Source organism: Phoenix dactylifera, chromosome 4 (assembly GCF_009389715.1).
Source record: "Phoenix dactylifera cultivar Barhee BC4 chromosome 4, palm_55x_up_171113_PBpolish2nd_filt_p, whole genome shotgun sequence".
Taxonomy (NCBI): Eukaryota; Viridiplantae; Streptophyta; class Magnoliopsida; order Arecales; family Arecaceae; genus Phoenix; species Phoenix dactylifera.
In genome coordinates this window covers 24,630,897-24,642,972 of record NC_052395.1, presented here as the reverse complement: position 1 = coordinate 24,642,972, position 12,076 = coordinate 24,630,897, and the positions used below count along the sequence as shown (strand labels likewise).

General features: G+C 39.2%; 1 protein-coding gene across 1 annotated transcript; it reads left to right on the top strand.

Annotated features, from left to right (window-relative positions):
• Positions 1-8,800: 8,800 nt before the first annotated feature.
• Positions 8,801-11,854, top strand: LOC103723109 (vascular-related unknown protein 1-like). Its single transcript, XM_008813923.4, has 4 exons — positions 8,801-9,154; positions 9,266-9,334; positions 9,495-9,622; positions 11,506-11,854. Exons 1-4 carry the CDS (start codon positions 8,828-8,830, stop codon positions 11,513-11,515), a joined length of 534 nt encoding a protein of 177 aa, XP_008812145.1. The 5' UTR covers positions 8,801-8,827; the 3' UTR covers positions 11,516-11,854.
• The last annotated feature ends 222 nt before the right edge of the window (positions 11,855-12,076 follow it).

The window sequence follows — 12,076 nt, the reverse complement described above, 5'->3', positions numbered from 1 at the left end:
TCACGCTGGAAAGTGCTGCAGTTTCATGGGTTTCGAAACTGCAGAAGATTGTAGCGTTGTCTACGACCAAGGCCGAATACATTGCTCTTACAGAAGTGAGCAAGGAGATGGTTTGGTTACAAGGTTTAATGAAAGAGCTTGGCAAAGAGCAAGGCGATGCGAAGTTGTATAGCGACAGTCAGAGTACTATACATTTGGCAAAGAATGCTGCTTTTCATTCAAAAACCAAACACATTGATATCAGATATCACTTTATCCGGTCACTCCTCGAAGAAGATCTTTTCCGACTAGAGAAGATACATACAACGGACAACCCAACAAATATGTTGACAAAGATGGTTACTCTTGAGAAGTTGCACATCTGTGCATCTTCTGTTAGTCTTCACAACTAGAAGTGAAGATAGAGGTTCACACACATAGAGGATGATTGGAGATCATGTTGCTGATGGGGTTACAGTTGCTTCAGGCTTGTTTCTCGGCAAGTGGGAGATTGTTGAAAAAATGTGCCTCGAAACTCGAAACGACTGCAATTGAATTTGGCTCAATTTTCTTGAAAAAGTTTATGCCAACTGAATGGAGTCAACCCCTAGCATCTAGGAGTCGACTCATGTGAAACTTGAGTTGACCCCAGGGATGAGAGGGTCGACTCGCTATGTGCCACAGTGAAGAAACAGAGAGCTATTTTTTGGGTTGCTTGCAGGAGTCGACTCCAGCCCTGCAAAAGTTGACTCCAGATCTGCTTCCGTCGACTCCAAGATTGAAGAAGTCGACTCTCGCAGGAAGACAGAACGCACCAGTTTTCGGTGCTGATACTTGGAGTCGACCCGAGGATGTCTGAGTCGACTCCTGATCACGGGATTGATTCAAACGGTGGCAAGATGGGCTTTTGACTTAGGATTTCGTTAGAAAAGTCTCATTATGTTTTGGAAACCTATAAATAGGGGTTTTTTGTGAATCGTAGGTGTGGTAGAGAGTTCCTTTTTGAGTCCTATCTCTCTTGTAAACCCTAAAAGATTTAGATTTCTCTTGTAAGCCCTAGTTGTGCAATCTCCAACGGAGAAGAGAAATCATTGTAACCCTTGCTGAATATATTGAATCTGTGTGTGTGGCCTTCGTGGACGTAACCCATTTTGGGGTGAACCACGTAAAATTATTGTTTTTGTGATTGTTTGATTTTATTCTCTACTACTTCTTATTTTCGATTTGTTTTTCTGCAGTTTGGATCCAGAAAAGAAAATAGTACGATCGAAGGATGAGTGCTTTCATCCGCAACAAGATTTCCCTTCAAGACCTTCAAAACATTAAACATTGCTTAAAACATTACGTAAAAGAAGTGACATCAAGAGTCAAGACCATGATAAAGGATCTCACTCGAAGATTGAGAGAATCCAGCTAGCTTGGAGCAGGACAAGAGCAAAGCCAACATGAAGGCAGACATTAATATTGCGGAGGATCATCTAGGCATGGAGGCTTTAAGAGTGGCATTCCTAGAACTGCACATGAAACCAAATAGCACCTAAAATCATTGATTAAAGTAAATGAACTTTATTATGATGGAATAATGGGTCAGATGAATCAAAAATAGATATCGAGATTTAATATCCTATGCTGAACTTATGAAAGCAATGTGGACAAAATTTGTTTCCATTTTCCACCACAATTTAGTACATAATGATCGACAAAGAATGTCAAACTCGCCGCAGAAGAGTTTGCATAAGCAAGGATTAACTCAAGTGAGTGGTGTAATTATTTTTAGGGGGCATTAATTTATAAGATTAGGAAAAGGACACAAAGAAAGAAGAAACAACAAAATTCAACCAAAAATAAGTTAATGCAAGAGATAAGCGATTTTGAGGTATTTAAAAATAAAAGAATACTAAATGCCTAACCTCTGCCTCCATGCCACTGCAACTAAAATTTTAGCATAAAAAGAAAAATTTGAGAAAGAGACAGATTAGAAGGGGACAATGCGGACGAAGAAGAGATGGACGTGGAGGAGAGATCGCTATGGTCCATTGGCCTAGTGATTCATGAAAAACTCCGAATGCCGGAGGCAAGAGGAAGGGAGTAGTCGGAGTTGGAGAGACTAAAAAATTATCTCGACAAGCTGAAACAAGATTATAGATTATAGATTACTCAAATTTAATAACCAGGTATCATCCACGAGAAAGAGTATACAAGGGTCTAAACGGCTGTTACAAAAGTCTAAGAACACACTGGTGAGGTATGTAATCACAAATAATACATCTATTTCCTTCTCCTGCTATGTTGAAATCTATGATAAGCTTTATCATCATTTTGCTTTAAAAAAAATATAGTAAATTTTATTTCAACGGTCCCGTAGTAGGCCAAGACGGTGACCAAAATCTTAATTTCAAGCAGGAGAAGGACAACATCCAATACGCCCCGGGCCAAGCAGACCCAAAGCTAGATGCCAAGTAGCAGTGCAAGCACCAGACATCACATCACAGCGTTATCAGCAGGCAACTGCATCAAACCATGTGCTCTCATGTGCGCGGTAATCACGGACTTGAAACCTCTTGTACGAACCCAACCCCCCCACGCTCGGACCCAATTCAATGGAGAGTCCTGGAGAATAATTGGAAGACAAGGTGGAGCCCACACCTTAACTACGATCCACCGACGTCCCGTGTTGCTTTCTTAGCAGAAGAGTTCTTGTCATCTCCACCAAGAACTATTCAACAATCCCATACTTTAGTAGACAAAAGGTTCTTGTTTTCACCACCAAGAATTATTTAACAATTTCTCATGTACGATCCCAAAGACAATGCAATCTCTGACTCCCAGTTTATGTAATTTCCACTGACACAATGATGATTAGAAGTTATCTAATGAAAGAAAAAAAAAAGGAAAGCCTCTTCGTAGAGCTGTCATGGGAAGCATGACTTAAAAAGAGTTGAGAACAATCGGAATAGAGAATTGGACGTTGGGTTAAGGTAGGGTGAGGATTTGGTGACAACTGGAGACATGAGGGACTAAATCATTGCGTTGGTCAGATGGGATGTTTGAGGAGGAGCAAGGCGAGAGGGTGAAGAGGGTGAGAGATGGTTACTGGGCATACTACCCTATTTCTTTGTCTGATGCGTAGGAGGCTATTAGTCTATTCCTTAGGGACAAGAAAGAGGTTCCACGGGTGTGACATGTGCAATGAGTACGAAAACTTTTGGAGGAATGTTTCAGAAATATCTCTATAATCTCAGGCTTTTTATGAGAAATTTTTCTTAGGTTCATCGTGTTATGTGATATTTTGCAGTAATCTGACATTTTTAGGCCTACCATCAGAGTGGTTTTCTTCTTCATACAAATGGCTCTTGAACTAATGCATCGTAGGTGGCTAAACTATTGGCATCATAAGGGTAAGCTTAACTCATTTAAAGGCCTTTTTTTCCGGCCGAAAGAGTTGGCAGCGAAACCTTGGGCCTGGCACTAATAATTTTTGAAAAGGACAAGACATAACAACCCACAATAATTTTTGAAAACAACAAGATGTAACAACTCAGGACTTCACCCTAAAAATGCTAATTGGAACAATCTAGGACTTCACCCCAAAAATGCTAATCGAAAAGCATTGTTTTTAGATTTTTCTTAGTCCTATATAAGTACCAAAGATCTCCTTTGCAAATAACCGATGAGGGATTAAATACACGCCCCACATGGGTTCCCACATACTTCTTTCATTCAAGCCCTAATGTCCTAGTCGGGCTAAGGGTTCAAATTCATTCAATTATACCCGTTCAAGCCTTAACATCCTCATCGGGCCAAGAGTTCAAATCTAATCACAAGCATGACGATTGGCCCATGATAAACTTTCATAAATCCGTGCTGCAGTATCCTCTAGTCCACATAGGCTATGGGTTAAGTTCGCTCTAATATCATTTATAACAACCTAGGACTTCATCCCAATAATACGAGCTAAAAGTTATTTTTTGGGTTATTTAGTCCTATATAAGTACCCAAAATCTCCTCAGTAAATAACCGATGTGGTACTAAACACATGCCCGCATAGATCCTTACATAAAATATACATTAAAACCAATAAAATCATTGCAAGTAATCAAAGTTATTCGGAAAGCCATAGTGCTAGAGCCAGCTAAAAGTATGCATGTGGCAGGCCATTGCACATAGGGAGATCTTCGCTAGAAAAGGTTGGATGGTGGGTCAGGATTGCTCCTTATGCCGGTCCAAAGCCAAGTGTGTTGCTCATTTGTTCATTAAAAATGGCCTTTTACCAAAAGTATTTGATCTGCTATTACGACAATTCTTTGAGGGGATGGCCACCCAACCTACACACTTTGGACTTCTTGGAGAAGGAAATAATTCCGACTGTCCATTAGAATTAGAGCATGGGACCAGTTATTGATTGGTATAAGTTGAAACTTGGCGAACGCAAGAATCTTCCTAAGAAGAAAAGGTCCCTTCTTCACAGTTCTTCCAAACCTTTCATCATTGGGAGAATCTTTGTAATAACAAGGTGATTGATGGTCATGGGAGGATTTGGATCCCTACTGCATCTTTGATGCTTTCTTACGCTCACTAGATCAACTCAAACTCGTAATCGTCCCTCTTTTATATAATTTATACATTATCAATTCCTCCTTAATAATAAGTTAGGGGAAAGTGTCTCACTTCCACTACTACATATAAAAAAAACGGCATAATCATTATAGGTAATCAAATCATTGTCCATGCTCCACAACAACAAGAAAACTTCACCATATGCTTGATTATATACTATCCTTGTCCTTCTAAAAATTAAAAATTTGAGATTTAGGGATTCAACCATGCATGCTAATTCACAGCATCCTTGCATATTGGTCATATCTCGGTTCATTGTTTGAATGCTAGGGCAAGTTTCATCATCAGGGATTACCATGGTCAAATTTTAATGGCAAGGTTTATCTATTGATATTATTGTGAGGACCTGTTGCGGGCGTGCGTTTAGTCCCACATCGGTTATTCACTGGATAGATCTTGGGTATTTATACAGGATCAAGAAACCCAAATAATAACTTCCGGCTAGCCATTTTGGATGAGGTCCTGGGTTGTTACAAATGGTATCAGAGCAGACCCGGCCCATAACCTATGTGGACTAGAGGACACTGCAGCACGGATCCATTGAGGCTGACCACGAGCCAATCGTGGTGTTTGTGATTTGATTTGAATAGATTTGAACCCTAGCCTGACGAGGACGTCAGGGCTTGAACGGGGAGCGACTGTGAGGACCCGTGCAGGCGTGTGTTTAGTCCCACATCGGTTATTCGCTGGATAGATCTTGGGTACTTATACAGGATCAAGGAACCTAAATAATACCTTCCGGCTAGCTATTTTAGGTGAGGTTCTGGGTTGTTATAGTTATTGTGATTGGTGCTTCCAAATTATGTACCGAAGGTGACTCACGTATTGTGACTGCATGACTGAATGACTAACCCACTTCCCAACGTCCTTGCCTTCTTGATATAAGGGCTGCTATCTCTCGGTAACAATCCTTTTAGATCACTTATATTCTAAGGTAGTAAACCAATATATACTTACCAACCTTGCAACCTCCCAAGTGCAATCGATATTGTAACGATTAAGAATCTTATGCAAAAAGGTTAGCTGAAAGGTGTTATTTGAATTTCTTGGTTCTATATAAGTATCAAAATCCATCCAATACATAGCCAACATAAGATTAAATATACACCTGTATTGATTCTCACATAACGCCCGGCTAAAAGTCTAAATTTATTCAAATCCAATCACAAATAATATGATCAGCTCATGGATAGCCCAAATAGGCTCTTGATGCAATGTCCCCTAGTTCTCATAAACTATGGGTTACTTTCGCTTTAATTATACCATTTGTAACAATCCAGACCTAAAAAAGCTAGCTGAAAGATGCTATTCAGATATATAAGAACCCAAAATTTACGTAACGCACAATCGATATGAGATTAAACACATGCCTGCACGAATCCTCATAGATATTCTTCTTTTATTTGATTAATTGATGCTACCGATCATTATTTTTTTGGACTATAATTGGGCTCACCCTTCTTTTATCAAAAACAAAAACCGGGAAAAAACCCTTGCTGATTCAAATTTGGTTAACCGAACATCAAGTTCAACATAGATTGTCACTTGCACTCTAACATGTCCTTAGGAATGATTTATTGGCACATCCTCTAAAATGAGCTAGCTTTTTCATAGTCTTGCGGGCATGCAGCATCATGATCTGCCCCACATTGGCAGCCTCCCAAGGAAGTCAAGCACCCTTCTTTATCATCCTCAACTGAAGTCAATCCAAGGTGGGGTCTGCTATTGTTTTCAACGGATTAGAAATGGAACCACCCAAGCGACGTGGTTGCCAGGAGTTCGGCCTATTCCTTTTGGTATGGATTCGAGGAAGACGCCATCAGCTCGGCTGGAGGTTTTTTGGCCTTAGAGCAATGGACGACCCACGAAGGGGTCAACTCGGAGAACAACCTCTAGCCCAATGATTGGTTCACGGAATTTTTGGATTATATGACTCCAGAATTGCTAAGTATTTATAGCTCAGCGATGATAGAGTTTGGACCACCTCTCCATTGCAACCACCAAGATATCATAACCTAAATATTAGCTGGCACCCGTGAACGACATCACACTCAGTTTGAATAATGGCTGTTTAACTTTTTGTGGAAGGTTTGCCCTTCTTTATGTCATGCACGTGTAGATGGAGAATTTAAGTAGCCAATGTTGTCATCTAATTATCTCATTTGTAACATTTATCATTCAACACTTTGGCTATTGTAACTTAAAATTTTAATCTCTATCAATATAAAAATATATCCATTCGCCTCAATTTGGTTGAAACTAGGTTTTCAGGATGCACCGTCCAAGAACCAAATTCAAATTTATTAATTGTTAAGCAAATCGATATAGCTCATTATCTTTGTTATCGCAAAACAAAAGTATTAAAAAAAATGTAATTAATTAACAGAGGACAAATACCTTGTTAAAATTTTTGATCACGGAATAAAATGTTCTTTGTTTCCAGGACTCCTATAATTAACTCCGTGGCTGCAATATGAGAGACCATAATTGGATAGATTTCTAGGGTTTTGAAACAGCTGTTCAAAACTTTGAAATATGGGTATTGAAGGGACATTTTGGGGATAAATTGGCAGGCAAGGGCCACCAAATAGGACGCATTCATAACTCCGGGTCTGAAGTCGCTCAGTGCCCGAATGATGTCAACAGATGTTCACGTGGATTTGTCAACACATCAAAAGATCTAACAGCACCCATGTGGGTACAGTCACCACCAGGGCCTTTATCACCTTTCGAACTGAAAGCTAATGCACATTTAAGCACAACTGATATTATCCATGCATACACACACAATATACATACATACATACATACATTATATATGCACATATGTGTATGTATGTATATATCTATATATCTATATATATATACACACACAAATATAGATATATGTATTTGTGTGTGTATATATAGCAATAGATATAACAATTAATGAGCAACTTGTATGTATTGTAATTTTTCTATTTTGAATGGAGAAAGGAGTATCATCTATTGTAATAGTGCAAGTTAGATGGTTGAAAATCAACTTATCAAAATTTGAGCTCAAATTCTCCTCCCTTATGGAAAAGAGTTGCAGCAAATCGACTACATCTCTTTTTTTTTATTAATCTCAGCTATTAATCTTCTATGAAGACGGTCTAGTGGCTATATTATGCATGAGTTCTAGATAATATTGCCAATAGATATAACCTAAAGGAAATGGGTGGTAAATTAAGGCTTAACATAACTAATTCTAAGTAGTATGATAATAATATAATGCATTTTTAGCTTGTAGGTTGATTGGTTGACTCCTGCAACCTTCACCATCTATGGTTGGTATTGGGAAACACATTTTGTATAACCATATTGATATTCACATGCTAATCTTTGTTTGATAAAACACGAGCAAACAACATATTGGACACTTCTGAATTTTAGCTCTACGGAATGTGTAGCACTAGATATGATGGTTAGTAGGAGTGCTCCAAATATTATAGCATTAATTTTTAAAAATAAATTATAAACATGAAAAAAAATTGCTACAACTAGACCAGACTCGAGTTAGTCTCCAATCTAGAAATTGAACCCAAGTCCAACCAATCTGCTCAATGGGTCCAGCCAACTGGAGTTTTGTGGTGCATCATGCCAATCCACTCCATCTTGCCCAATAAGTTTGCTTGGTGCACCTTGTTTTCGGGTAATTTTAATTTTAGTAGGTAAAAAAAGTGCATAGGTTGTGATCAGGACGTAGCTTTGAATTTCTTGAAGGGAAGCTTGAAAAGAGAAGGCATGTCATGCATCATCTTCGTAGCAATTATGATCACAACACTTGCTCGAGATTGCATTAATGCGCAACCAAAAACCCCATTCCCACTTGGTCGTGGAGCCAGATTATATATACTTGGTCTTTTAGCTGTAACAACGGCCTTAGACCGACCAAAGTCATGGATGACCGGAAATCTTTATTAACAAGCATCAAGAAGAGATAAAAATATAGTAAAAAAAGAAGGAACTTTGGAGGAAAACTTCAATTAAACTTTATCGGAAGCTGTTGAGGTCAAAGGCTCCCTTGCTTTTCTTCTTGCAGGTTCCCTTACAATTCTTTTGTTTGCCACTTCTGATATCAACTCCCCAATTTCCCCTACCCCACACCAATATAATACCCTTCTCTTTCTATCTCTATCTCTACATTTGTTCTCTTTCCTTTGTTGTATATATATAACTAACTACTTCGGGGAACCATCTCTTCTCCCTTATGATGGAGGAGTCAATCCATTCCTCTTTGAACGGGGCTCTCTACTCCAAGGAAGGGACACCCTCTTCCGAGGAGAGTGGTTGGACCATGTACTTTGAGGACTTCTTGGCATCAGAGAAGAAGGAAGAAGATGGTTGCTCTTTTAGCATTGGAGGAGGGTCTTCCGTCATCTCTGATGCTGCTTCATGTGTTGCATGGAAGCCTTCTGCCGGTGCTGAGACCACAAAGAGCTGCAAGAAGCTCAGCTTTAAGAAGAGGAAGGGAAAGGGTATCTTGGATGATGACTCTTTGGAAGATACTGCTAGCTCTCCTGTTAACAGTCCCAAGGTTAGAGGAACCCATGTTCTAATAATTTCTCAATCCTTTCTGAATCTAAAAATAATATCATTCTTCTATTTTTCTGTTTTAGATTGTTATTTCTAGTTCATATTGGTGTAGGTTAGTTATTTGAATCGTTCAGATGTGCAGCCAAATAAAAAAGACGACGATTATAAGGGGATTCCTCAGGTAACATAATTTGCTTGTGTTGAAACATATTTCCCCTTTGTGTATTTGTGTGTGTGTGTGAGAGAGAGAGAGAGAGAGAATTAGAGAGGTGGTTGATGTTGTTATGCTTCTTTTTAGGGTCTAAATTAACACAAAGTTTTTCTTTCTCTGGATCTTGTAGGAGGAAGGTGTTGGTTATGGGAATGACTTGGAGCTGAAAAGAGATGTAAATGAATTGGGTTTTATTGAGGGAACCAATGAATGTACAGAGCTGAAGAAAAGAGGGCTTTGCCTCCTTCCTTGGTCCATGTTAGTAAACTATCTTGGATAAACCTTCCTATCAAATATATGGAATCTCTTTCTCTCTCTCTCTACGTGTGTATTGTGAGGATTGGATCAATATGGTTTGTTCGAATATCTCTATCTTTGCAGTGTAATCTATATTATCACATAGCAGTAGCTGCGGTCGTCAGTTGCATAATATACTGAACCCTCAACTTGAGACTCCCTTATTTAATGAACAAAAGGTGGATAATGGAAATTAGAAAGGAGCCACATGGTAGGAGGTAGTTCAAAAATACTAGTTAAGAAACGCTATGACTTAAATGAAAAGGCACGAAAGCTTAATTTCTACGTATATAACAGTGAGCATCATGTTCATGGGTCTCCCTTGCTCTTCTTACATTGATTTTCTTTATTAATCTGTACAATTCGAGCGAAGTGTGGCCATAATGTTTCTTTTGATGCAAATGTAGCACTAAATGCCATCCGGTACTTTGAGAACCTGATAGCTAATTCAAGTCTACATGGATTACAATAGTTTATCTCTTTCACTTTCCTCTTGCCATTGGCATACTGGACCAATGGAGATGAAGACCACATCTCTTTTGGTAATAATGAAGACTTCACCACCTAAAACAAGAGAAATATGTTACTGCACTAGTCATGACAACAGGCCTCATCTCATCAACTTCTTGTCAGCTTAATTTATGAGTTTTAACTTTTCGCAATTCATTCATGTAGGGGGCCATATCATTCACTCAAGCATAGTAAAGTCATCACTAAGTGACCTTCAGCTTACAGTATTCATGCTTCTACAAACATTCTACCTCTTTTTCTTTTTATTTTTTTCCAGAAAATATAGCAGGAACGCGACCACCTAGATTTGGTTTCGGGACCTCGATCCCCAGTGCAAGTGCTCAGGCGAGGAGTACTGAGCAACAGCACCAAGTCCTGTTGCGCTTCTGCAAACTAATTGACAAACTTTATTGTCAATGGTATTCCTCATCTTTTTTGTCTTAAATCCGACATAGATTAAAAGTGGAAAAAAAAACAGGGCGAAGCTAAAGAAGATTTCTAGTATGATTCTAGTATGACGTTTCCTCTCTTCCCCCTAGAGTACACCTCAACATTTCCCGTGATCATAACAAGAAGTATCTTCTTGTGACTCCACAAAAGTTTTAAGTGAGAATTTACACCTCGGTAAATCTCTAGATGAAAGTGATATTATTTTACAAAATCTAAGGATGATTTGTTCAGATTCCCTTGATGTCGATTATCCAATTAACTGCTCTATTGTTGGCATTCATACCCTGCTGCAGTTGAGAATTAATCAAGCTGACTTATTAGAATATCTTAGAATCCAAAACCTTCTCTGCCCATAACCAAATCAATATAATATTAAATTTATGACAATATCACATCAATAAGTCAGCCTCTTGCAGGCCTCGCAATATACAATTGCAGGTAGGAGATATCCAGAAGAGAAGACCCCCTCCCTCCATGTGCGGGGCATTAAGGTAGGCGAGTGCAAATATTAAAACTTTGCAGTCTTAACCTTCAAAGACATCAGGAAGGAACTCCTTGAATTTACCAACGTAAACGATGGCTTTTTCACTCTTAGAATTACTTTTCCAGGCGCACCACATGGCGTGCTCATTGACGTGTTCCAGTGCGACTGTGCGCATCCATCTGGATGCATTCCCCCACAACATATCCACAAGATAGATTGGTTAAAATTATATAACTATATCTGAGGATCTAAATATCATGATTAGTTCTAATTGTTACTGAAAACATGGTTTTACGTACTGGCTTGAAGCTAAATGCTTTAGTTTGCTTTAGTGGATTCTTGTGGCTGATCTCCATCTATATATATATCTTTTGTCTTTCTTTCAATGATCTTTTGTCAGATCCTCATGAGTGGTCACCAGCGTGGGGCAGACCTGGCTGGCAAAGCATGGAGGAAGGACTTTGGCGGGGACAAGCACGTGTGCTTATCTTGGTAGATTTTGATGGGAAGACATTGCATTTGTGCTCTCAGAGCATTCGCACGTGGCGTGCCCTTGCCCGTACTGGCTTTGGTTCTTTCTTCTCTGCCTTCGTGGGGACTACTACCTCTGGAGTGTATCCCTCGAAGTAGGGTCCTTCGTTCATCTCTTTGAGTTAGATGGGACTGCACCAACGCCCCGGTTTGCATAAAGAAGTGTAAACATAACAGGATCCACAAAATCTTTTATGTCATCGTTCTAATTTTGTGCATCGGATAGACCTGCTCGCAACCACAGCATTTAGCTAAGGCAAAAAGAAGAGTGGGCCTCAAAATGATTGATGAAGCGTGAGGTGATGGAACAAGGGAACTGGAGAAATTAGAAAAAGAAGGGTAGGTAAGCTTGCACTTAATGATGTAGGAGGAGAACTGGTGAATTTAAAAAATTAGAAAAAAAAGATGGGAAAGGAGAACAAGGAAATAAATAAGCAGAT

Coding starts and splice junctions, on each gene's coding strand:
- LOC103723109 (XM_008813923.4), top strand. CDS start 8,828: ATGATGGAGGAGTCAATCCATTCCTCTTTGAACGGGGCTCTCTACTCC. Junction 9,155..9,265: donor CTCCTGTTAACAGTCCCAAG/GTTAGAGGAACC, acceptor ATATTGGTGTAG/GTTAGTTATTTGAATCGTTC. Junction 9,335..9,494: donor ATTATAAGGGGATTCCTCAG/GTAACATAATTT, acceptor TGGATCTTGTAG/GAGGAAGGTGTTGGTTATGG.